We start from the raw sequence: 26,468 nt of genomic DNA, 5'->3' as shown, positions 1-26,468 counted from the left end.
GTGGAGCATCCTTACCACCTGAAGTTAATTATGAGTCCATTCAGCACAGCGGGCCACTCAGACCCTCTGCCCAACTATTCAACAATGACTCTAAAGACCATGAACGATCTCGTGAGGCCAAAAATTGAAAGATAACTTCTTGAATAATAAAAGAAGGATAAGGGGATTTCCTGATGGTCCAGTGGTTAGAACTCTGCACTTGAACAACAGGAGGCAAGGGTTCAATCCCTGATTGGTCTACTAAGATCCTGTAAGCCGTGTGGTACAGCCAAAAAAAAAAAAAATTAAAAATTGGAAGGGTGAATTTATTCACAAAGTTTTAGTGTTAGCATATTACAATGCACCGTGTGTGTGTGTGTGTGTGAGCCACTCAGTCATGTCCAACTCTTTGCAACCCCACGGACTATAGCCCACCAGGCTTCTTTGTCCGAGGAATTCTCCAGGCAAGAACATTGTAGTGGGTTGCCATTCCCTTCTCCAGAGGATCTTCCCAACCCAAGGATCAAACCGGGGTTTCCCACACTGCAGGCAGATTCATATATATATATATATATACACACATATACTGGCAGGCCTCTGTAACCCAGAAAACCTCCCCATGGTGCATGTGAAAAGCATGGTGTTTAGCTCCATCCCAAGAGCAAAATATCTGTCTGTATTCGGTGTCAGGTCTGTGAGATGAGAGGGAAGGTCCTGACAGCTGACCAGTTTGCACCTGACGATAAGGCGATGCTCAGTTTCACATTTAACAGCCCGTGATGGGATCAACCACCTTGCGGAGAAGAGAGAGACGTGGAGGGCTCTTCTTCCCGACCTGCAGTGGAACAAGTTCCTCTCTGTGGCCAGCTGACTGCAGGCGGTGTGAATGAGTTACTGAAAACGCCGGGGAAGGAAAGAAAGTGGTCCCTGAATGGACAGGAACTGGCTTTCCCTTGACCAGTAGGGCTTCCAAGAGGACTCGGGACAAGTAAGAAGCGGGACAGGGCGTGTGTGGCGGAACCGGCGATCAGGACAGTGCTGGGGGGCTGGGGTGGGAACGCTGTGTCCTGGCAGCGAAGGAAAGCAGTCGATGGAGGCCCTTTGCCCCAGCAAGAGGGAGCACAACCCAGAGGCTTCTTGGCCCTTCTCTGATGACTGAGCAGTCCCAGGAGAAATGTCCGGTGGGGCTCCTCATGGCATCCATCCCACAACCCCCGCAACCGCAGACCCAGCACTGGGTCCGGTTGGGGCGTGGGGGGGGGGGGTGGGTAGGCATTTTTCCAGAGATTGAGAGGAAGGCCCAAGGGGAGAGCCCTAATCACCAGCCCTTTGTTCTGGGTTATTTCAAAAGCACAAGCTCCAACAGGCCTGACTAACAATTAAAGGTTTGCCCACAGGCTAGCAAGCATCCCTCCCCCTCCACACCCACCCACCCAAAGGCTCCTTTAAAGGTATCCCGTTCAAGATGGTAATCTCTAAGGTTTGGAGACAGGCCACGAGGAACTCTGCCTTCCCAGACTCAGGGGGTGGAGGGGAAGACCCTGTTGCCATAACAAACAAGGGGGTCCTGGGGCGCCCTAGGGGAGGGGAGGTGCAGCTGCTGGGGAGACAGGGCAAGGGAGTGTGTGTGCACGCAGGCTTGCAAGGGGAACACATGCTCGTGTATGAGAGTGCGCGTGTGTGCAAGCACACGTCTGTGTGTGTACGTTTGCCTGTGTGCACATGCACAAACATGCTTCCCAAATACCAGGATGATGGGGCCTTACCTCACGAGGCAGTGAAGGTCAGGCCTCTAACGAACCCCAGGCCTAAAGAAGAGAGCTCGCCCGTGGGGGGCCACTCAGGGCTGAGACCCAAGATGAAAGGGAGGAACTGCTGCTGCTGCTGCTGCTGCTGCTGCTAAGTCGCTTCAGTCATGTCCAACTCTGTGCGACCCCATAGACGGCAGCCCACCAGGCTTCCCCATCCCTGGGATTCTCCAGGCAAGAACACTGGAGTGGGTTGCCATTGCCTTCTCCAATGCATGAAAGTGAAAAGTGAAAGTGAAGTCGCTCAGTCATGTCCGACTCTTAGCGACCCCATGGACTGCAGCCCACCAGGCTCCTCCGTCCATGGGATTTTCCAGGCAAGAGTACTGGAGTGGGGTGCCATTGCCTTCTCTGAAAGGGGAGGAACAGAGGGGCATAAAGCGGAGGCTGCCAGGGAGGGGAGAGGAGGTCAGAGGGCTGTAGGCGGGGGACAGGGGAGAGCTGGTGGAGGCCTAGTGTGGAGGAGGGGGGTGAACCTGGGCCAGGACGGCAGCCTGAGAGTAGGGCAGACAGGCTCCAGAGGTCGGGGCTCGCGAATGGACCTGCGGAGCCGCCCTGGAAGAGTCACTTAAACGCTCTGAGCTCCTGATTCTTTCTTTGGAAAATGGAATCCTAAGAGGGGCCACCTGGCAGGGTTGATTGACAGGCAAGGATGACAGAAACAGGCCCTCGCAGCTGCACCAGCGTTGACAGACACTAGGTGAGGCGCCGGTGCGGCAGGGGAGGCGACGGTGCGGCAGGGGAGGCGACGAAGCTAAAGGTTCTGAGACACAGTGAAGGGGAGACTCGAAAACAGATTTCAGATAAGCGATTCCCTCGGTGATAAGCAGACAGTTGTTGCTGTTCAGTCGCTCAGTCCCATCCGACTCTTTTCGACCCCACGGACTGCAGCACGCCAGCCCTCCCTGTCCTTTGCTGTCTTCCGGATTTTGCTCAACCTCATGTCCATCGAGTTGGTGATGCCCTCCAACCATCTCATCCTCTGTTGCCCACCCCCCTTCTCCTCCTGCCCTCAATCTTTCCCGGCTTGGGAGGCAAATGAAAGGTCAGATAGAAGGGGCCCGAGACAGGAGATGGGGAGCCTGGATCAGACTCAGAGAGGACTAGGTCTCGGGGAGAAAGTTGTGCCTGCGGAGATGGCCACAAGATGGATCTTAGTAATGAGCTAAGAATAAAGCATTCAAGAAAAGCACATAACTCCCCAAGGCAACAGGCATTTTGCAGTGAACAAGAGTTTTTTTGTTTGTTTTTTTGTATATTTTTTTAGTTAGGTTTTATCATCAAAAGCGCTGTATTAAAACCAAATGTGGGAAACGGGAAGGCGGTTTAAGAGGGAGGGGACATATGTATACCTATGGCTGATTCATGTTGCTGTGTGGCAGAAACCAACACAATATTGTAAAGCAATTACCCTCCAATTAAAAATAAAAAATATTTTAAAAACCAGATGATTTTTTAATCTTTGATTTCTTTATAAGATGAGCAATTTGGTTAAATGCAAGAATAACGTGTTAAGCATGTAACCCGATTTATTTATTCCAAATGAAACCTTTATTGAATTCCTACAATGCTCCAGAAACAAATACTGCTCATACAATGGAAGAGCTATTCATTCACTAAAAAGATGTCACCCAACAAAATGTGACCTGAAAACTAAATAAAATGGAAGTCAATGAAGAAACACCCTTAAAATTCCACAGAGAATATGGAATATTCCAGAAAGAACATGAATTGGAGACCAGAAAGCTTCCATCCCAGTGCTAACTCTGACACTAACTGTATTCATTCAATTTCCCTTCACTCATCCAACAGAGTCTTACTGTGTCTGAACTGGGTTGGGCGCTGGGCTAGATGGTGGTCTGTGCAAAAGCCAGACAGGAAACAAGCCAGTTATCTTGTGAAGCTGAAGCTGAAGCTCCTCCAATACTCTGGCCACCTGATGCGAAGAGCCCACTAATTGGAAAAGACCCTGATGCTGGGAAAGACTGAGGGCAGGAAGAGAAGAGGGTGGCAGAGGATGAGATGGTTGGATGGCCTCACCGACTCAAAGGACATGAGTTTGAGCAAGCTCCTGGCATTAGTGAAGGAGTTAGTTGTGTCCGACTCTCAAAGAGTCGGACACAACTTAGCGACTGAACAACAGCAATCTTGTGAAAAGTACTTGGAAAACAAAATAGAAGGCGCTGGGGAGTCTATGACCAGAGAAGGGACTCCTGCAGGAGGTGAGCTTCTGAGCTGGGACCTGAAGGATGAAGACAATTCAGCCAAAGATTTCAAGAGCCTGGTGGCTCACCTGGTAAAGAGTCAGCCTGCAATGCAGGAGACCTGGGTTCAGTCCCTGGGTTGGGAAGATCCCCTGGAGATGGGAATGGCTACCCACTCCAGTATTTTTGCCTGGAGAATTCCATGGACTGTATAGTCCATGGGGTCGCAAAGAGTCGGACACCACCAAGCAACAACACAAGCAGAGAACAGCTCTGGGGCCTTGAACGCACAGGACTCAGCCTCCACAGATAAAACGAATGAGGTGGGCTCAGTGGTAGTTACAGCATACATATCCTCAGTACTTCCTGAGGGTCTCGAGCTAAGCACTTTACAGGAATTGAGTCATTTAATCCTCACAACAACCACATGAAGTGGATAATCCCTTATCCCTATTGTGTAGTTCCGGAGAGTGAGGCACAAAAGCCTGAGAGATTTGCCCAGTGCAGCTTTTCAGAAGTAGACCCAGAACATGGATACAAGCAGTCTGGCTTAGAATCCACACACTGACCACGGTGCAACCCAATCCACAAACTTGTCAGGCTAGAGCTTTGTGAAATCCCACATTTTTTATCATGTTTTCTCAGTCCCCATTAAACAAAAGAAACTTTGATCTATATAACCAGTGTCTCCAAATATGTGCTCAGGCCCTGGGATCTCCAATAGTCCCCTCCCCCCAAGTAAAGCAGAAGTCACCCCTCTCTCATCCGCCTTCCCCTCTCTCCCCTCTCCAAAGGAAACCAAAAAGGTAAAAGAACTTCGTAAAACCCCATCAGCACAGGTGGGATCTGCTTCTTGTCAGGCTTACGAGAACAAAGAAGGGTCCCCTCTCTTGCCCGGCATTCCTCAGAGTGCAGAAGGCCCCTTCCCAGCCCTGATGAGTGACTGGGGTCACGGCTCTGGGACCAGCCGTGTTGACACACGGGCGCCTGGTCCCTTTGATCACGCATCTCTCTCACTCCCAGTTCTGCTTGTCTCTTCCTGCTTAGGGATGGCGGTATTGTATTACCCGGGTATGTTTTGTCTGTGCAGCTTGATTGGACTTTGTTATTTTGAACAAACAGTTGAATCTCAAATGAGCCTCTCGGCATCAGCATTTCTGATGATGGATGTTAAGGTCGACGCTTTTTGTATGATAGAAAAGTCATCAGATGTTGGTGTGAGCCCAGTTGAGAAAAAGAAAAATGGGAAAAAAGAAACCCTTGTTAGAATTTAAACCCAAAGTTATCTCAGGCAGTCCTCAGAGGGTGTAATGAAGATGTGAGGTCCACATTCTAACTTTGCGTAAGTGAACAACCCCACTGCTGCAGCAGATGACATGAAAGGTGTATGGCAGGTCTTTTTTTTTTTTTTTAATAACTTTACTTATTTTTGGCTGTGCTGGGCCTTTGTTACTGTGAGAGCTTTTCTCTGGTTGTGGCGAGAGGAGACTACTCTCTAGCTGTGACACGCGGACTTCTCACTGAAGGGGCTTCTCCTGTTGGGGAGCACACCTCTAGGGTACCTGGGCTTCAGTAACTGCGGCACGGACTCAGTAGTTGTGGCTCATGGGCTCTAGAGCACAGGCTCAATAGTTGCGTTTCGAGGGTTTAGTTGCTCCGCAGCATGTGGGATCTTCCCAGATCAGGGCTCAAACTGATGTCTCCTGCATTGGCAGGCAGATTCTTTACTACCAAGCCACCAGGGAAGCCCAGGTTCAGTTTTAAATGCAGTCCTCTGCCAGCTAAGGAAATCTGCTTTACAGACGTTTGGTTTCCTTTTTTCCCTTCTACTTGTAATAGTTACATGATTTTTAAAGAGTCACTTCCTTTAAAAGATATTTAAATAGCTCTGGATCGATAATTAAATATTTAGATTTAATTTCACAGGAAATGAGGGCTCTGCCAGGCATTAAGCTGATGATGATATGACGATACAGTATCAGACTCATCAGGAACTATGCTTTTTAAAGCAGCCTCTAACATACATCACCTAAAGCCCTTTAAATCATATAACGTAGCCACCAAAATTCATCCTAAATCCTTTTGGATGATCCAATCTGTTTGCTCAGAAATCTTCCCACTAGGGACACCAGGAAATCTCTGAAATGCTATCTAAACTCTCTTCCTCATTTGAAAACTCTAACCTCGAAATATGCGTGTATGTTAGTCCCTCAGTCGTGTTCGACTCTTTGCGACTCCATGGACTGTAACCCACCAGGCTCCTCTCTGTCCATGGGATTCTCCAGGCAAGAATACTGAAGTGGGTTGCCAAGGGGATCTTCTGAACCCAGGGATCAAACCCAGGTCTCTTACACTGCAGCCAGATTCTTTACCATCTGAGCCACCAGGGAAGCCCAACCTTGAAATAATTTATGAATTCTTTCCACCTCTGCAGCATAAAGGAGACAATTCTCCACCATTAAAAAAGGCTACAGTGTATTACCAGATTATGGCTGCTAGAAGTGAGACACTCAAAACCTTTGAAAATTCAAGACATTCCAGATATAGCCACCCAGGAATATATTGGAAATAGTTTCCTGTCATGTCTCCACCACCTAATCACCTGTGCCCACGTGCGCTGACACTCATTAAGGAGATTTCTAGAGGAGAAAATGAAGAACTCCTCCAAAACGGCACCTGTATTTCCAGCCTTCCGTAACTTCAAAAGATCTGAGCCTTTGCCACTACTGGCTGATGAATATATTTCCGAAGAGGTAAGGAACGAAGCGGAATGCCGGAGATCAGAGAGAGAAAAAGCGCACCCTCGTTGCTATCAAAACATTATTAAATGCATTCCTTTGACGTTCTGACAGTAATTGCGCTGAGAAGGACTGGATTTTGTTAAAATTACTTTAAAAGGGTTGTTGAGAATTTCCTGCGGGAGAGACCAGCAAGCAGTGCACAGCCTTCGCTGGCTTTCCCTTTGTTGTCCCGGAAGCTCCGAGCCGGGGCGCATCTGATTTTTGACAGCATGAAACCCGTGTAATAACACCCTGAGTCCCTCGGAAAGCTCCACCCCCAGTTCTCTTTTCCTCCATGACCAGCGGAGTGGGTAACCCAAGCTGATTCATTCGCGAGGTTTCTGCCTTTGTCGTCTTCATCACCAAACCAGGCATCCTACGATCATCATGTACCCCATCGTGGCAGAGCTCTGACACCGCAGGTTACACAAGGGGGTTGTTAACAGCCAAAAATAGGGTTATTCACTTACAATTTCTGAATGTTCCCTTCCTTGCTGATCAAAACTCAGAAGAGTTCTGATGAATCGTGATTTGTTAACAGTGTGTCTGACTAAAAATACGTACATGGAGAGATTTTCTTACCTTAGCCAGGAAATGATCTGCCTGAATGGGGCCTGGCCCCAAGGCTGGCTCCTCCCCCCAGTGCCCCTTCCCCCAGCCGGGGACCTCCCCCCTCCCCCAAGTTCCGCCCCAAGCCCGGGACCTCCCCCTCCTCCCAGTCCCCCGCCCACCCCAATCCCGGGACTCCCCCCTCCCAGTTCTCCCCTCCCTCCAGTTCCCCCTCAAGCCTGGGACCTGCCCCTCCCCCAAGTCCACCCCCAAGCCCGGGACCTCCCCCTCCCCCTAGTTACCCCGCAAGCCCGGGACCTCCCCCCTCCCCCCAGGTCCCCTCCAAGCCCAGGACTTCCCCCAGTGCCCCCCTCCCCCAGCCCGGGACCTCCCCCCTCCCCCCAGTTCCCCTCCAAGGCTGGGACTTCCCCCTCCCCCCAGTTCCCCCCAAGCCCGGGCCTCCCGCCCCATCTATGTCCCCCCACCCCCAGCCTGGGGCCTCCCTCCAGTGTCCCCCCCTGTACCAGAGACTTCCCCACAGTGAGTCCCAATCTGATTGGGACTTCCCCTCAGTGTCTCCCTGCCCCCTCCACCAAGACCTCCCTACCGTGTCCCAGATTCAGGCACAAGGGGCAGAGCATCCCTGGCCAAGCCCATTGGTACAGTTAACTGAAGGAAGCCACTCATAAAAGACCATGTCTTGTTTCCATTTATATGCAAGATCCAGAATAGGCAGATCCACAGAGACAGACAGAAGACTAGTGGTTATGACCAGGGCCTGGTGGGAGGGGTGGGAATGGAGAGTGACTGCCAGTGGGCACCCGGCTTCTTTTTGGGGGTGATGGCAATATTCTAGAATTAAGGCAGTGAGGATAGTTGCACAACTCTGAATATACTGAAAATGACTGAATTGCACCCTTTAAAATGATAACTAATGGGATGTGAGCTGTATCTCAATACAAAATTTTTAAACATATGTGTGTGTATATCTATATAATTCCTTGATCTTGGTTTTTTAAATGAGAATCAATTAAACATGAGCCCTAATTTTTCTCAACAACCCAGAGTAATTATGAATTATAACTCCATGAAGAAGTATGCATTTATTGATGAAGTCAACACTTTTTCGGGAGGAAAAGAGGACACTTTCATTTTTTTTAATTTTACTATATTCTATTGACCTTATTTTCGGAGAAGGCAATGGCAACCCACTGCAGTACTCTTGCCTGGAAAATCCCATGGACGGAGGAGCCTGGTAGGCTGCAGTCCACGAGGTCGCTAAGAGTCGGACACAACTGAGCCACTTCACTTTCACTTCTCACTTTCATGCATTGGAGAAGGCAATGGCAACCCACTCCAGTGTTCTTGCCTGGAGAATCCCAGGGACGGGGGAGCCTGGTGGGCTGCCGTCTATGGGGTCGAACAGAGTCGGACACGACTGAAGCGACTTAGCAGCAGCACTGACCTTATTTTAGTCTAGCACTAAAAGTCGGCCCCTACCACCAACAGCAACACTGCCAAGAATTCTGTCTCCATTCAGTTTGCTTGCAAAGCTCCTCCTCAGGAGGGAACAGGCTATTCCAAAAAAAAAAAAAAGTTTGCTTTTCATAATTATTTGCAAGGTTAGTTTGGGAACAAGGTTAGTTAGTTATGGGGAACAAGCCTCACTTTCAAAGGCAAGTTCACAATTCATGTAGTGATTCAATTCCATTGAATAAAACAGCTATTAAGCAACTACCATATGCAAAGCAAATACAGTGAAAGCACCATCAAGCATTGCTAAAAAACAGTCTCATGCCATCTTAACGTTGATGCTTCTTTCGGGCACCTGAGCAAGAGTTTTTATTGTTTTGGAAATAATAATAACAAGAGCAGCCAACACTTAAAATGCCCCTATTACATACCAAATGCAGTTCCAAGTTCTTTCCATATAACAACTCATTTCCCTTTATACCAACTATGAGATGAGTATCATGATTATTCCCATTTTACAGAAGAAGAGACTGAGGTTCAGAGTGGTTAAGTAACCAGGCTAGGGTCACATAACTATTTAAAGGACAGAGCCAGGATGGATTCAGCCTTGCTTGACTTGCACTGCAGCGGTGCGTCTGGCCCAGAGTTGGTGGCCAGCATCACGGCGCGGCCCTTACCTGTGGACCACCCCGGCCCGGTGCAGGTGCTCCACCGCAGAGATGAGCTGCCGGATGTATCTACGGGCTTCTGCCTCCTCCAGCCGCTTCTTCTCGTAGATTTTGTGCATCAGGTTGCCCCCAGGGCACAGCTCCATGACCAGGTAGTAGCTGTTCTCCGTCTCTAAGATATCGAGGAGCTGGGTGATGTTGGGATGGCGGATCATCTGCTGGATCTGTCCCTCTCGACGAAGGTTTTTGGTGACGTAGGTGTCTTTCTTGGCTCGCTTCTTGTCAATGACCTTGATGGCCACCTAAGGAGACACCAGGAACACGGCTGTTACCAGACACTGCAGGCGAAGTTTACCCCCTTGACTAGCCACAAAACCCTAGGAAGACACATCGCTCCTTCTCCGCACCAGGAGCAAAGTCTGATCTGAAATAGCATCCAGGGAGAAAAGAAAAATGTTACATCAGCAAAGGCCGGAAGAGTCAACCACGAAGGAAGAGAATGTCATTCACTCAGGCCAGCTCGAAGAAGTCTGGAAGGCTCAGTGAAGAGTCAGTGTCAAACCTGGTGTTTTATCCTGCGGAGAAAACACCAAGGTCACCTCCAGCCAAGACCCCTCCCCTCCCCCACCCCACCTCGCTCAGATCTCGTAATTGCTCCAGGTTGGGTCCCCCCAGGCCTTCATTTCTGAAACAGCCAAATCTGCCTCCATCTTCAGTTCTGGGGTGTGTTTAGGGAGCTGAGGGGTGCAATGCCCAGGGATTTGGTAGCCCTGCCCTTCCTCCCTACCCTTCTGTGCTCCACACCGGGCCCTCAGGTCTGGCTGCCCCTGGCTTCCAGTGGTCACCTCTTTCCCTCTGAATCACGACACAGGTACTCTTGGCCCCAAGTCAGGCCCAACCTGTTGCTGCTCCAAAGTCACATCTCCGCTGCCACCTGGATGCCCCTCCTGGGTCACTTCCCCTACAATCAACACGTCACATGTATAGACCCTCCAGCTTTGCAGAAAGGGAAGGAAGGAAGGAGGAAGGGAGGGAAAGGAGAACGGAATAAGGATGGAGGGATGAAGGGGGAGAGAAGACTTCTGCCCAACTCTCCACCTTCCTACCCTTCCTTCGTCAGCTATTGGCAATTCACTTACCCAGCCTTAAAACACAACACTGTTTTGCCCTCTTCTTTTCTTACTTATGTCTTCTCTCCTCTCTAAGGCAACCAGCCACTGACACTTCATCGTCTGCTTGTGCTCACTGCCTCTCTCTCACTTTTCCTTCCTCTCTGTCCCCATGCCAGGCTGCATTCATCTGGGACCTTGCCTCCCAGCGTTCAGATGCCCTGAGTCTGTGTAAGACTCGAGCAACCCAAGGGGCATTCTTCTATGAGGCTGTCAAGCCACTGGGCTGCAGGACAGAAACACTGGACCTTTCATTTCTATTTATTTCTTTTTTTTGTAATTACATTTTGTAACTGCTTCATAATGCATTCAGTGTACGGAAGTGTGATACCGATTAATTAGTAAACGATTAATAGATGATAGATAGACAGATGCTGGGCAAAGACTGAAGACAGGAGAAGAGGGAGCCAAGGATGAGATGGTTGGATGGCATCACCAATTCAATGGACATGAAGTTGGGTGAACTCCAGGAGATGGTTAAGGACAGGGAAGCCTGGCGTGCTGCAGTCCATGGGGTCCAAAGAGCAGGACACGACTGAGCGACTGAACAACAACAGACAGGCAGATACGTGTTTGTACAAAGGGGCTCAAATGTTCTTTTCTTTTCTTTTTTTTAACACTAATCCTCTATCCTAAGTCCTCCCAGGTCCTGGCAACCACCACTCAAATTGTAACTTTTTAATGGGAGGATAATTGCTTCACACTGTTGTGTCAGTTTCAAATGTTATTTTCTTGACAAGTTTGTGATAAAAATACAAGTCTGGCCACCCCTGCTCTGGACTATGACATCAATGTCCTGCCTCTTTTCCTTGATACTCACCCCGGCCCCTTGAATTCACACTCTGCCCTGCCTTGATGTCCAGAACTCTGATTTCTTGCTTGAAGCTCTTTGGGGGCTCCCTGATGCCCATCGGGCAAGGTCCACAGCCTCAGCCCAGCACTGAAGCTTCTTCTCCCGCCACTGTTCAGCCCAGACTCTGAGCTCCCCAGAGCAGGTCTCCTCACTCCCTGTGACCACACTACTCTCCACCCTCTTTACACCTTCAAATCCTCAGACACTAACTCCAGTCCCACCTTTCTCCCAGAAGGTCTCTTTAACACTCCTATCGTATGCTCCCATCATACCTACCACCTGCGATACCATTTAGAGCACCAATCCCTCCCCTTAACACAGGGACCACTCCCCACTTTGCCACATTACAGTACTTTATAAATGATGAGTGACCAACAGGTTACTAACAAGCAAATCAGTGAACCTTTTTTGTAATCATTGAAGCAAAACTAGCTGAAAATAGCTTAATCTAGCTATAAACAGTTTATCATTTCTTCTAGAACAGTCTTTTTTTAAAAAAAATTTGAGATGTAATTGACATATAACATTGTATTAGTTTTAGGTATGCAACATAAATATTGGGTGTATGTCTCTATTGGGAAGTGTTTACCATAATAAATCAGGTTAACATCCATCACTATAGTTATAAACTTGTGTGTATATGAGACTTTTTATGATCTTCAATATTAGCAGCTTTGCAAACATACAATATGGTATTGCTAACTACTGGAGGAGGAAACAGCCGCCCACTCCAGTCTTCTTGCCTGGAGAATCCCATGAGCTGAGGAGGCTGGCGGGCTACAGTCCACAGGGTCACAAGAGTCAGACACAACTGAGCGACTAACACTTCCTTTCACTTTCATTGCTAACTACAGTCACCAGGCTGCCTGTTACATCCTTCGGATTTATCTTACAACCAGAAGTTTGTACCTTTTGACCACCTTCGCCCATTTTAATGGAGATTATCAGGCCCTTAAACCACAGATATGACCAAGAGCGAGACAATCAGCCACTAGACCAGATAAATCAGAACCTGCAACATCCCAGGGCGACGTGAGGCTGATGCTATCTGCCCACAGAAGTGGGCTGCAGTTTGGTCTACCAGTTCAGTATATACAAAGCCAAGAGCTTTAAAAACTGTATTCATTTGCGACAAAATATATGTATATCTGCATAACACATGCACATATATATACACACACAAATATATATCCATCATCTTGTGGGGGCAGAAAGAGGAATGCTGAAAAGTACAATTAGATTCTGTCTGCTCAACTCTATGTTACAACGTTTTAAAAATTACACCCTTTGGCAGTGGAATTCTTAAAAGTACTGTGAATAAACAACAGTCTGAAAGCCTGGCAGTAATACGATCTGCCTTTCTTAACAGAGTACACAATTATTAGGAGGATAATTTATTTAGCTCTTTCATTGCCTGGAGTAGGTTATATAATGGCCACCCAAAGACATTAAGCCCCCATGCTTAGAACTGTGTGAATGTGACCTTATTTGGAAAAAGTGAAGGATGCTGAAATGAGATTAACCTAGATTATCTGGGTGGCGCTAAAGGTCACCGCAAGTGTCCCCATAAAATAGAGGCAGTGGGAGATTTCACACAAATACACAGAGAAGTCCAAGTGGTGAAGCAGGCAGAGATGGCAGGGATGGAATAATACGGCCACCAGGCACTGGGAGAGGCAAAGGAGGGATCCACCTAGAGCCATCGGAGGGAGCACAGCCTTGCTGACACCTTGACTTTGGTCCAGTGAAACTGACTTTGGACTTTGGCCTCCACAACTGTGATAGAATAAACTTCTGTTGTTTTAAGTTACCAAGTTTGCGGTAACGCATTACAGCATGTGTGTGCGCGTGCTAAGTCGCTTCAGTCATGTCCGACTCTTTGTGATTCTATGGACTGCAGTCCACCAGGCTCCCCTGTCCATGGGATTCTCCAGGCCAGAATACTGGAGTGGGTTGCCATGCCTTCCTCCAGGGGATCTTCCCAACCCAGGGATGGAACCCACGTCTACTAGAGCCACCTGGGAAGCCCGTGCATTACAGCAGCCACAGGAAACTAACACACCAGGGGTCCACTCCACCATCATCTGACATCTTGGTTCCCAAGTTCTACTGATTCTCAAAGTCCCTTTGTGAAAACCCTGAACCCTAAGGCAGCCCCGCCTAGAGAAGCTATCCTATAAAGGCCCCTCTCTATTTTTAAACACCTTCATTTGTAAGCATTGCTAAACTTGTAAACTCTGTATTGATAATACTTCTGAAGATGGAATGACATTCTTGATTACACAAAACTGTTCAATCAACTTCGTCTGTAACAACTGAAATGGGGGTGGGGGGATGAATGGGAAATTAAGGAATTGGCAGTGATCAATGATCAGCAAAGGGAGGCATCTAATTTAATTTGACAGTAATCAGAGATTTATAGGCACTAATTCTACCCAGGGGAAGCCCAGTGTGATGATGGGTCTCTAGCTGAAAAGATAAACTGCTTCAGTCAGGACAGTTTTAAACAGTAAAATTAAATCTGCACAGATGGACTGAGGACCCAAGTTGATGGACCAGACTAGAACTCCCAACATGGTCTCTGAGTTTGTGAATGGGCTGTGGGGTGGGGGGTGGGAGGTGTTGTCAGGGGAGTTTGTGAGTTTCATCCTGAGCATATGGAGAAAGAAGTTTTGCTGCGAAAGGTCAATAAAACAAAGTCTCCAACTTTCTGATGGCTTCAAGTTGCATAGCCTCCTGAAATTTTACAGAGGAATCTGCTTTCAAGGATTGCCCCCACATTTCCAAGTAAGTAGCAAAGTCTGAGAAATTACTAGAGAGAGGTGAACACAGCACCAGTGGACCACAGGTAAAACTGATCATTCATCAGCTTCTCATTAACTAAGACACCATACTTATCGCAGTATGGCAACTCCCACCCCATCATCACTCCCAGGCTCCTGCAAAATAAATACATAAATAAATACCTCTCAGTGCATAAAATCAGCAAACTTTTAAATAGCTAAGCTCACACAAAAGAAAAGGAAATATCCCAAGGCAAAAAAAAAAAAAAATTGAATAGATCCAAGATGAGGCGGCAGCAGCTATGGTATAGAGAAACAGAAGATGCAGGGAAGAAGGGGTGATGGCAAGGAAGGAGATCCTCAGAAAGCAAAGGAAGAGGTTGGTCTGTGGGGATAGGAAGCCCGGCTCCCTCCCACACGGGGAAGGAGGAGAAGGAGAAACACGCTTATCCTAATTCCTCCGGAGAGGGGCTAGCTGCAGAAAGGCATTCATGCCTAATGACCCCTGTGACGTCTTAGGAGAAAAATTCCAATGTAGAATTTTACTTAGAATGAGGGATGCACAAAGCGTGTGGCCCCAGTCTCAGCACACACTTCCACAGACCCATGGGTGTGCAAAGATGATGTTCACAAAGCACTCAGTAAAATGTCTGGCACTTAGTAAGAGCTCCTTAAAAAGATGTTCTTATAATCATTATCGCTTTGCTTTCACTGAGGCCACCTGTAGAGGGTGAAGAGCATTCAAAACTTAGTTCAGCCAAGAAAAAAAAAAGCATCGCCTTGACCTGTCACCTTAGCATATTAAAAAAAAAAAAGCAGCAGCAGCAGCAGCAGCGGCTTGAATCACATCTGAGTGTTTCGAACTCTCTGGAACAGAGCTGCTTTTAAATCCAAAGGCGGTGGTTTAATATTAGTCTACTCTCTCATTTCCTTTAAATATTGACTTCATTCAGATTGCCTACATAGGATCAGACTTAACAGGATTTAAAATAATTCATCCCTTCATCCTGGATCACCCTTCACTGCCTTTAAAATTCATTCCTCTGAAATATATCAAGGATGGGTCACGTATCCAATCTCCAAAATGAAAAGGCAGATGTAAAATGGATCTTCATATGACGGAGAGGAAGGAAAGCACTGATCAAAGACACTAGTCTTTAATATCACAGAAACATGCATATATGCTTCAGCCATTATACAATGTCCAATGTGTTTCTGTTCGTTCAGCCTTCCCTTAATCAAAGCACTTTTATTCGTGATGTTTTAAATAATCAGAATGCATGGAGAACAGGAGGCTCTGATCTGAATGAATTTTCTTTTTACGTAAAAATGAGCCAAGAACAGCTTTCTTTCCAGGACATGTTGGTTTCTTAATAAATATACTAGGTTAAACTCGAGTGAATCTTTTCTTCTTTAGTAAACTCTTATTAAGGCACCTAAAATATAGTTGACACTGTTATACACGCCACGCGTACGCTCTGAAAGAGACATGGATCTTCAGGCCTACTGGTGGCCATAATTCAGATTTTTTTATAGTGATTTAGGATGACCATCTGTCACAGGCTGAATCGTCTCCACCCTTCCCACACCACACCCCCAAAGTCACAGCTGAAGCCCTAACCCCTAATATGACTCTATTTGGAGAGAGCTATATGCAGTAAAAAGGTTAAACGGGCCCCAAAAGGTGGGGTTATTGTTGCTGTTCAGTCACTAAGTCACTCACGTTCAACTCTTTGTGATTCCATGGATTACAGCACGCCAGGCTCCCCTGTCCTTCACTGTCTCCCACAGTTTGCTCAAACTCGCGTCCCGTTGAGTCCGTGATACCATCCAACCGTCTCATCCTCTGTTGCCCCCTTCTCCTCCTTCCCTCAATCTTTCCCAGCATCAGAATCTTTTCCAGTGAGTCACTCTCCACATCAGGTAGCCAAAGTACCGGAGCTTCAGCTAAGGGTGGGGACCTGATCTAATTGGACTGGTGTCCATATAAGAAAAGGAAGAGATGCCAGAGACCTCTCTCTCTCTCCACATTTGCACGGAAGAAAGGCCATAAGAGGCCACAGCAAGAAGCCGGCCACCTACAAACCAAGGGGGGAAGCCTCATGAGAAAGCAATCCTACGGGCACCTTGATCTGGGACTCAGGCCTCCATAAATGTGAGAAGATAAATGTCTGTCACTTAATCCACCTGGTCTGTGATCTTCTGCTGTGGCTACCCGAGCAGACTCATGGACCACCCAAGCATCACACAATCCTACGAGATGCCCTTACCCTGCAGAAGAGCACAACTGTAAGAACCAAGGGCGAGCGTCCATCCTCCAAGGGCTGGGGTCAGGTCTGACAGTTCCTTTCCTGCTGTTTTCCACATGCTGGCAACTCAGAGGGTGGCAGACTATGGCAGCCAGACATGCAGATTCCCAGGCTGGGCGCCTGGACTTCAAAGCCGGCCCCTCCCGCCTGGTGCCTTGGACCGCACTAAGCTTCAGCTTCCTCATTGTTACAGAAAATGGAGGGGCGATCAAAGTGCCTACCTTATGCGGTGGTGAGCCCTGGGAACGTTCCTGGAAGCCCTCAATAAGTGTTAGGGTCTGTGTATTTTGTGTAGGAAGAGTGTGTAGAACCAGAAGCCAGGAAGCCCCCCACCTGGCTCCCACCCCCGCCACTCCCTGAGGTCCTCACCAGGGTCCCCAGGGCATCCTGACCACCCAGTCTGTGAGGCCACTCTGCCTCCTAGCCTCCTGCTTTTCCTCCTAGCCTGATCTTGCCAAATTGCCGCCGCAGGCCGCCTCCCTCCTCACATTAGCAATGTACTGTCCACTTCCCAGATGCCTAAGAGCATCCATTTAATGACCAGTCCCACCACCTACATCCTGCTTACACCTCTTTCCCAAACTTTTTTTTTTAAGTTATTCACTTTAAATTGGAGGATAATTACTTTACAATATTTTGCCGCTTTTTGCCATACATCAACGTGAACCGGCCATACGTAGACCTCTGTGTCCCCATCCCCCCTCCCCGATCCTGAACGCCCCTCCCATCTCCCTCCCCACCCTATCCTCGCGGTTGTCATAAAGCACTGCCCGGGACATCTCCATGTGAATGGTCCTCTGGCTCCCCAAGGACTTCCCAGGTGGCACAGAGGTAAAGCCTGCAAGTACAGGATACTCCAGGTTCAATCCCTGGGTGGGGAAGATCCCCTGGAGGAGGCAATGGCAACCCACTCCAGTATTCTTGCCTGGAAAATCCAAAGGACAGAGGAGCCCGTCGGGGTACAGTCCATGGGGTTGCAGAGTCAGACACGACTGAGTGACTGACACACACACTGGCTCCCCAAACCCATCGCTTCCCCCTACTCCCCCTGAAGCAGTTCTCTCCACAGGTGTCCCTGAAGCCCAGCCACGCATCCTCCTCCATCCATCACACCCCTAGTCCCACACGTAATTATTCACCAGGACCTCCACCTCTCAAAGTCTCCGCACACCCTCTCCTCCCCCACCCCGCTGGCTGCACCACCATCCCCTCTGGAGGTCTCCCACCCCTGCCTGGAATTCCCTCCCACACAGGGCTCTCGGTCAGATCAACTCCCAACTCCCAACTCCTCTCTCTGACCTCAGATTACAATTTTTTTCTCTGGCCCAGACTGGCTCAAGCCACCCTGCAATTCCCCAGCTGTCACACCCATCACAGATACTCTTAACGGTGGGGCACACCCTCCACTCTCATTTCCAGCAAGGCAGCTGTCTGGCCTTCCAGCACTTCGCTTGGTTCATCCAGGGCGAGGACAGGAGGGGAAGAAATAAAAGAAAAAGGTCCCAGCCGCCTGCTACAGTGGCTCATCTCTATGCCTGCCATGGGTAAGCTGGCCACTTGACCAACACCTCCCCTCCACTTTCTCAGCTTCAACACAGGCTGACCAAAGCCTTCCCTTCGACCATGAAAATTACAAAATGTGACGCCACCTGTGCATGTGGTTTCAGCTCGTGTGTGACTGTGATGCAGAAACACTCTTTCCCACTCTTACCCCCTCTCCAAAAGTCTCCAGGTCAGAGACTTCCCTAACCAGTCTAATTAGAGCTGCACCACGCCCTCCACCCTCTACCGTCCATGACAGCAATCCACAACCCCCTTACTCCATTCTGGTTTTCCATTGGTTCCATTAGGGCTTTCCTCCTTCATGGCACAAAGTGCTCCCTGATTTGGGGATTGGTCCTGCTGAACCCTTCTCACCGCTTTTCAAGCCTCCTCCTTTTTGTAGAATAGCTCAAATGGTAAAGAGTCTGCCTGCAATGCAGACGACCCGGGTTCGATCCCTGGGTCGGGAAGATCCCCTGGAGAAGGAAATGGCAACCCACTCCAGGATTCTTGCCTGGAGAATCCCCTGGACAGAGGAGCCTGGCGGGCTACAGTCCACGGAGTTGCAAAGAGTCAGACACGACTGAGTAACTTCACTTTCTTCTAGAGCCCAATCCCCACCATCACTTTAAACAGAGCTCACTCTTCCACGCCCCATGCCTGGCAGTGTCGAGAACACAGAAGAGGCTCAGGCAACGTGTGCAGGGCCACTGACACAGCCAAGGCTTGTGCAAGGTAAGGAGAGGAGAAGGGAGTGAGGGAGGGAAAGGGAGAAAGGATGGACAGATGGATGCTCCATGCCTCCCCAGTTAACGCGCGAGCCTTGTGGGTTCCTGGACAGAAGGCAGACAGCGGACACGAGATGCTCACACTAGAACAGAGATCAGATGACGCGGAACAAACAGCAGCCGTGGTGGGCCCTCCCAGGGTGAGACAGAGCACAGAGAGAAGTTCAGGATCGCTGCCAGCCTACGGGGGTGGACTGTGGTCCCCTGCTCCACTGGAGGCGCCCAGCCGTCCTGCTGAAGAAAGCGCTCTCTCCCTTCCTGAGAGCCTGGCTGGGAGAAGTCACCAAGGAGAAGGAGAGCTGGAAGGACAGCCATGACCAGCAGTGAAGTGTGCCATCTGGGCACCTGGTGTCCATCGCAGAAGGAGCCTCCTGCTTCCCCACTGTATCCCCTAAGTCCCTCCCTCCCAGTGTCTGGGCTGTGCCCCTGCCAGGCACCCTTCCCCGCTCCTCACCTTGTCTGAGCCATCTGCATCTTTTCCAGAATAGCTACTCCAGAAGGACAGGGTGTGTGTGCCAAGTTGCCTCTTTGCGACCCTGTGGACCGTATACCACCAGGCTCCTCTGTCCATGGGATTCTCCAGGCAAGAATAGTGGTAGAGTGGGTTGCCATTCCCAACCCAGGGATTGAACCCATGTCTCTGACATCTCCTGCACTGGCAGGTAGGCAGATTCTTTACCACTAGCTCCATCTGGGAAGAAAGCCCCCCTAAAGCAAAGACCAACCAGACACACCCAGAATCCCCGTTTCTCCCAGAGAGTCACAGTCCTGAAGGTGCCTGGAGAATGCATCATGCACCTGCCTCCTTCTCTGACCACATCTCCCTGCCGCCCCCTCTCAGCCCCTCTGCTCACCCACAGGCCTCCCTGTAGGTCCTCTGATGAGACAGGGGTATTTCCACCCCGGCCACAGACTCTCACCCTCACCTCCAATCTTGCTGAGGTGGCACCACTCACACAGGCTCCCTGACCCACCTATTAACAGCCAAACCCTCACTCCGGTCCCCAACATCTCATGGCAAATAGATGGGGAGAAAGAGGAAGCAGTGACAGGTTTTATTTTCTTGGGATCCAGAATCACTGCAGATGGTGAGTGCAGCCATGGACTTAAGACACTTGCTCCACTGAAGAAAAGCTACAACAAACCTAGACATCGTATTAAAAAGCAGACATCACTTTACCAACAAAGGTCTGTCTAGTCAAAGCTATGGTTTTCCCAGTAGTGATGTATGGATGTGTGAGTTGGACCATAAAGAAGGCTGAGCACTGAGGAATTGATGCTTTCCAATTGTGCCACTGGAGAAGACTCTTGAGAGTCCCTTAGACCACAAGGAGATACAACCAGTCCATTCTAAAGGAAATCAACCCTGAATATTCATTGGAAGGAGTGATGCTGAAACTGAAGTTCGAATACTTTGGCCACCTGATGCAAAGAGCCCACATGTTGGAAAAGACCCTAATGCTGGGAAAGATTGAGGGCAAGAGGGGAAGTGAGCATGAGAGGATGAGAGGTTGGATGGCATGTCAATGGACATGAGTTTGAGCAAATTCCAGGAGGCAGTGAAGGACAGGGAAGCCTGGCGTGCTGCAGTCCATGGAGTCACAGAGTCAGGCACGACTGAGCGACTGAACAACAACAAAGCCTCACTCCAGTCTATTCCTCCCCATGGTGCACAGCACCTCTTAAACCCCACAGAACTCATCAACTGAGTGTGGAGTCTGCCTGACCCGTGGTGCTGCAGAAACAGTGCTCTGCCTCCTTTGCTGTCATGCTTTCTGCAACCAGAATATTCTCTGGTTCAAAGACAACAACCAACAAACATTTCTTGGATGAATAAATGAATGATTGAATGAATGAATGAAAGTACAGCTGGAAGGAAAAGATTCTATTTTAACTAGATCAGAACCTGTTATGGACTGAATCGTGTCTCCCTCAAATTCTTATGTTAAAGACTTAACCCCAACGAGACTACTAGGAGATGAGTTAAAGGTTAAATGAGGACATAAGGGTGGGGCCCTAATCCAACAGGACTGGTGTCCTTGTAAGAAGAGGAAGAGACACCAGTCATACAGGGGACAAGCCACGCAAGGACACAGCAAGAAGACGGCCATCTGCAAGTTGAGGAGACAGGCCTCAGGAGAAATCTAACCTGCTGACACCTTGACCTTGGGCTTCTAGCCTCCAGAACTATGAGAAGATAAACTTGTCATTTCAACCACCTGGCTGTGCTACTTTGTTACGGCAGCCTGAGCGGACCAATACAGAACCTTCATGCAAGTTATTAGTGATAGGTTGGCTCGCTGTGTAGATCTCATCTTCATCAATGAAATCTAGATGTATAGCCATCTAGACAATGCTGGATGAAGTAAACTGAGCAGACATGAGCTGGAGGGGATGCCCCAAAATTCAGGAAGAATCGGCATGGGGCTGAGGGATCTGAGGCTCCAGCCCAAGCCTGAATTCAGTGTAAAAGGGCTGAAAACTGTGGTGATTGGCACAACCCAGTAGGAAGTTTTGAAAATAAATTGGTTTCACGCCTTTAACGCATCGGAGTAGAGCGTGAGCCTGTGTGGAGGATACTCATTTAACAGAAAGCAGAAAATATCTTCTGCTGGCTGTATAATTAATTTCAGCATCGCTCTAATTCAAGGAGAAACGATGCTGGACAGCAAACACACAGATCGCGCTCTTTTATGGGGGCCCATTAATTGCTGTAATTTATGTCACAGAGCAACACAGCTCTGACCCCTGGCTTCCTGCCAGCCACCCTCCTGGGACTCTACACTAAAATCTGTCTTTGTGGAAATGAGGGGGGAAAGCTTCCTTCCCCAGTTTAAACAACGGAGCTCATTAGGGCTGATCTTGGTGATGAGGGCAGAACCCAGGGTTGGGAGACCCTCCCACCCCCACCTCGGGGAGTTCTGAAACCACCATCACCAGGCTCTCCGAGCCCTGACTCTAGCTCCAACTCAGAAAGCAAGTCACATCCCGACACCCTAGAAACATCCTGCAGGTAGGAATCCAGAAACTGCTTCCTGCAAGGAGGAAAAGTGCAAAACAGAGGATGTCTGAGAGAGCTGGGTAGATGGGCCAGGCTGCCCAAGAAGGGCAGTACTAGTGCAGTTGTTACAATTCCTATAAACCCGTCTACAGTCTACTTAGTTACAGTATGCATGCTTCCTTTGTCGTCAAAATGTATTTATGATCCACAAGGATAAAAGGAAGCCCAAATTCCCTGCCCAATTGGAATTCACCAAAACTCAGAAATCCTAAGGGAAGATGAGGTACAAATTTAAAAAGATGAGGTACAAATTAAAACAGGTTATGCTAGAATCATTTCTCTGGTTTTGGAAAAGCATCAAAAAGCTCCAGCTCAGCAACACACGACAAGTTTTTTGAGAGCATGTGTAATTCATCTTTGTATTCCCCACAGCGTCTGGCTCTGAAAGCACCAAATATACTACATCAATAAATTCACTGATTAAAAGATTCAATGTCCATTTGTCTCAACTACCCTTTAACTCTGATCCCCCACCAGCCCCTTCCTGCTCCAATTCTCTTCCAACTAGGCCCAACTTTTTCAATTCGTTTATTTTTAATTGAAGGACAATTGCTTTACAATATTGTGTTGCTGTCTGCAATACATCAACATGAATCAGCCAAAGGTATGTATATAATGGGGCTTCCTAGGTGGCACTAGTGGTAAAAAACCCACCTGCCACTGCAGGAGACATAACAGAGGCAGGTTCGATCCCTGGGTCAGGAAGATCCCCTGGAGGAGGGCATGGCAACCCACTCCAGTATCCTTGCCTGGAGAATCCCATGGACAGAGGAGCTTGAAGGGCTACAGTCGGTGGAGTCACAAAGAGTCCAACACGACTGAAGCGACTTAGCAAGTGAGCAAGCATACATATAATGAATCAGAATGTAGCTTGGGGCCAATACAGAGGAAGGCTCAAATTACATCACCTAGAAGCAAATCGATCCGTGGAATCCAGAAGATAATGGGATGGTTAGGCTTGACTACCCTTTGTCAGCCATCACTGTCAACGGGCTGAGAACAGCAACTTCCCGCTGCCCACGGAATACTCTACTCAGACAGCCTGCATCCAACCCTCCCATCACAGCTGCTCCAAGACCACACCCGCCACACTCCTCTTTTGAGAAAATCGCTCCCCTCCTTATTGAGCCCATCATTATCACTACCTACCTGAATATTCATTGGAAGGACTGATACTGAAGCTGAAACTCCAATACTTTGGCCACCTGATGCGAAGAACTGACTCATTGGAAAAGACCCTGATGCTGGGAAAGATTGAAGGTGGGAGGAGAAGGGGACAAGAGAGGATGAGATGGTTGGATGGCATCACCGACTCAACGGACTCAATTTGAGTAAACATCGGGAGTTGGTGATGGACAGGGAGGCCTGGTGTCCTGCAGTCCATGGGGTCACAAAGAGTCGGACACGTCTGAGTGACTGAACTGAACTGAACTGGCTGAGCACTTGACTCCCTTCCTCCCCCCAAAACCCATCCCCATGGCAACCAGTCACCCAATCTCATCTGGAAATTTCCTTCCTCCCTACCTCCACTACCCCTGACCCAGTCTCGTAAGGATTCCCTGGGGTTCCCTCAAGTCCCCACCTTCCTCCTTCTCTACCCACTGAGGCATCCCGACTTTTCCCCCCTCAAGTCTTTATTGAATTTGTTACAGTATTGCTTCTGTTTTATGTTTTGGTTTCTCGGCTCTGAGGCAAGGGGGATCTTGGCTCTCTGACCAGGGCTCGAACCTGCACCCCCTGTATCACAAGATGACTCTTAACCACTGGACCACCAGGGAAGTCCCCGGGTTTTCTTTCTAAGGACGGTTATGACCATCTTCTGTGCTCAGGGCGTTTAAAAGAAACTCAACTCCTTGAGGAGAAATTAAAATTTGTTCATGACCTGACACCAGCGCCCCTTACCTACTTTTTCTTTTTTTGAAAAAAAATTTTGCCCAGCTTGAATTCTATCAACTTTCATTTGGCCTGAATGCTGTCAGTCGAATGAAGTCTTCATGCTTTAAATGTTTTCATATAATAGTCGTAGTGAGACACATAGTCCCGAAGATTTCATTTGTTCTTCATTTATTTTTATTTGGATAAAAGACATCTCATATGAAATCAAGCATTATCAAGTACATCATCCAGTGGTATCAAGTGCATTCACTTGTTGTGCAACCATTGCTGCTGCTAAGTCGCTTCAGTCGTTTCCAACTCTGTGCAACCCCGTAGACGGCAGCCCACCAGGCTCCCCCGTCCCCAGGATTCTCCAGGCAAGAGCACTGGAGTGGGTTGCCATTTCCTTCTCCAATGCATGAAAGTGAAAAGTGAAAGTGAAGTCGCTCAGTCGTGTCCGACTCTTCGAGACCCCATGGACTGCAGCCTACCAGGCTCCTCTGTCCGTGGGATTTTCCAGGCAAGAATACCACCACCCATCTCCAGAACTCTTTCCATCTTGCAGAACCGAAGCTCCTTACTCTTTAAGCAATAGCTCCCCATGACTTCCTCCTCTGGTAAAATCACCTTTCTTTGATTTGTCTTTTTTTTTTTTTTTTGAGATTCCATATGAGTGAGATCAGGCAATATCTGTGTTTCTGTGTCTGGCTTATTTTACTTAGCATCGTGTCCTCCAAGTTCATCCACGCTATCACAAATGTCAGGACTTCCTTCCTTCTCATGCTCAATAATACTGCATCACATATGTGTGCTGCATTTTTTTAATCCGTCTGTCCACAGATATTTTTTTCCACGTTGTGAATGATCCTTAGCAAACTGTTTTACATTCTTTTCTTCATACTAAGTCTCTGAAGGCTGCCGTGGATTTTAGACTCCCAGCACATCTCAGCTCACACCAGGCACATTTCCAGGGTTCAACAGGCAGATGTAGCAGGTGGCCAGGGTTGGACAGGCAGTCCTGGTTCCACGGCTTTGACTGAGTCACTTACTCTCTGAGCCCTGGACCCAGCATAGTCTACCTGAGACAGAGCACTCACAAAAAGGTCTGGTGAACGAAGAAAAGAATGAAGAGATGCTTGTGGTCTTCAGATGCACAGTGTGGAGGAGAATGCCAATCACACAGATTCAGAGTGAGAATAAAATCACCCCTTTTGGAGCCAAACCAAGGTTGAGGTCTAGAACTGAGAAACCCCATGCAAGAAACTTAACTTCAATAAACCTCGAATTGTTGATCCGTCAACTGGGGGGTGATAGTGGCCAGGATACACCGCATACAGGGGTTGGCATATAATGACCGTCCCCTAGTTGCAGCTAAAACTGAGCAAACAACAGTGACAGCACAGTGGGGAGAGGACATGAGTGCAGTAATCAATCACACCATGATTACACGCCAGGGAAGCCTGGCGTGCTGCAGTCCGTGGGTTCGCAGAAACACAACAGCAACAATCGCACCACGCTTATACGGAGGGGAAGAAAGGGAAAAAGGAAGCCAGGACCACAGTAAAGAGGCAGGGAGTAAAGTAGGAAGCAAGGGAGAGAGGAAGGGATGAAAGGAAAGAAGGAAGGACTGCAAGGGGAGAGGTGGTGTCTCATGGAAACCTTCAAGAAGAGAGATGACCTGCTCAAAGTGGAAAAGTTCACCAGCCCCAGAAAATTGGAGGGGGGGGGGCGCAGGGGAAGATGTGGTGGTTCCAGAAAAAGAAACAATAATAGTTGTGCACCCACCAACCCAAGGAATCCCTCCCAGCCCTCCCGCCTCCAGCCCCGCGGACGGCTGCTGCCCCTTCCCACGAGGGCCTCAGTCCGCGTCTGCTGACCGGTTCCCAGCGCCACCTGCACACAAGGCTGCCTTCCTCTCTGCATAAATCACGTGTTAAATATCAGGGCTGGCCCCAGCGCCCATGCTCCTTGGAAAGAGAAAAACTAGGTCTTCCTTCCCCGCTCGTGCTCTGATTTATACGCCTCCATTTATGGTGTCAGTCGGCGTGAAAGCAGAATTTGTGTTCCTGCAATGACACCATAAATCCTCCCAGCTTCCCCTCCACTTGCTGGGAATCCTGAAAGCTCCGCTTCCGCTGACAGCAGATAAAGGCTCTTAGGGCCAGCCAGAAATTCACAAGCAGGTAACAAAAGGGCTGGATGGGCGGTATGCGCATGTTTGCAGGCACTTGGGCGCAGGGCGCGGGCTGCCAAGAATAGCGCCTGGGTGAGACCAGAATGCTCTAGGACTTCTTTTTAATACAGGCTGTTCTTTTCATCGTCTGAATTAACATCTCCCAGTGTATTCGTTTGCAAGGGCTGCCAGAACAAACAACGTCAGATGGGGCGGCTTCAACAACAGAAATTTATTTTCATCCACAGAGGACTGGATAAAGAAGATATGCTACATATACAGTGGAATATTACTCAGCCATAAAAAGGAAGGAAATAGTGTCATTTGCAGCAACACAGATGGACCTAGAGATTATCTAAGTGAAGTAAATCAGAAAGACAAATACCACATGGTAAGACTTAAAAGTGGAATCTTAAAAATGATGCAAATGAACAAACTCACAGATTCAGAACAC

General features: G+C 48.6%; 1 protein-coding gene across 2 annotated transcripts in view; it reads right to left on the bottom strand.

Moving 5' to 3' along the window:
* The window catches only part of HUNK (hormonally up-regulated Neu-associated kinase), a 132,539-nt gene that overhangs the window by 77,168 nt on the left and 28,903 nt on the right, over nucleotides 1–26,468 (bottom strand). For both annotated transcript variants that reach the window (XM_086413136.1, XM_086413148.1), the window contains exon 2: nucleotides 9,471–9,763. In XM_086413136.1, coding sequence (XP_086269262.1) covers nucleotides 9,471–9,763 — 293 coding nt within the window. The remainder of the gene's footprint in view (nucleotides 1–9,470; nucleotides 9,764–26,468) is intronic.

This window comes from Bos grunniens, chromosome 1 (assembly GCF_055505025.1).
Source record: "Bos grunniens cultivar Pamir isolate PY7600 chromosome 1, Bosgru_T2T1.0, whole genome shotgun sequence".
Classification (NCBI taxonomy): Eukaryota; Metazoa; Chordata; class Mammalia; order Artiodactyla; family Bovidae; genus Bos; species Bos grunniens.
This window is presented reverse-complemented; position numbering and strand designations above follow the sequence as displayed.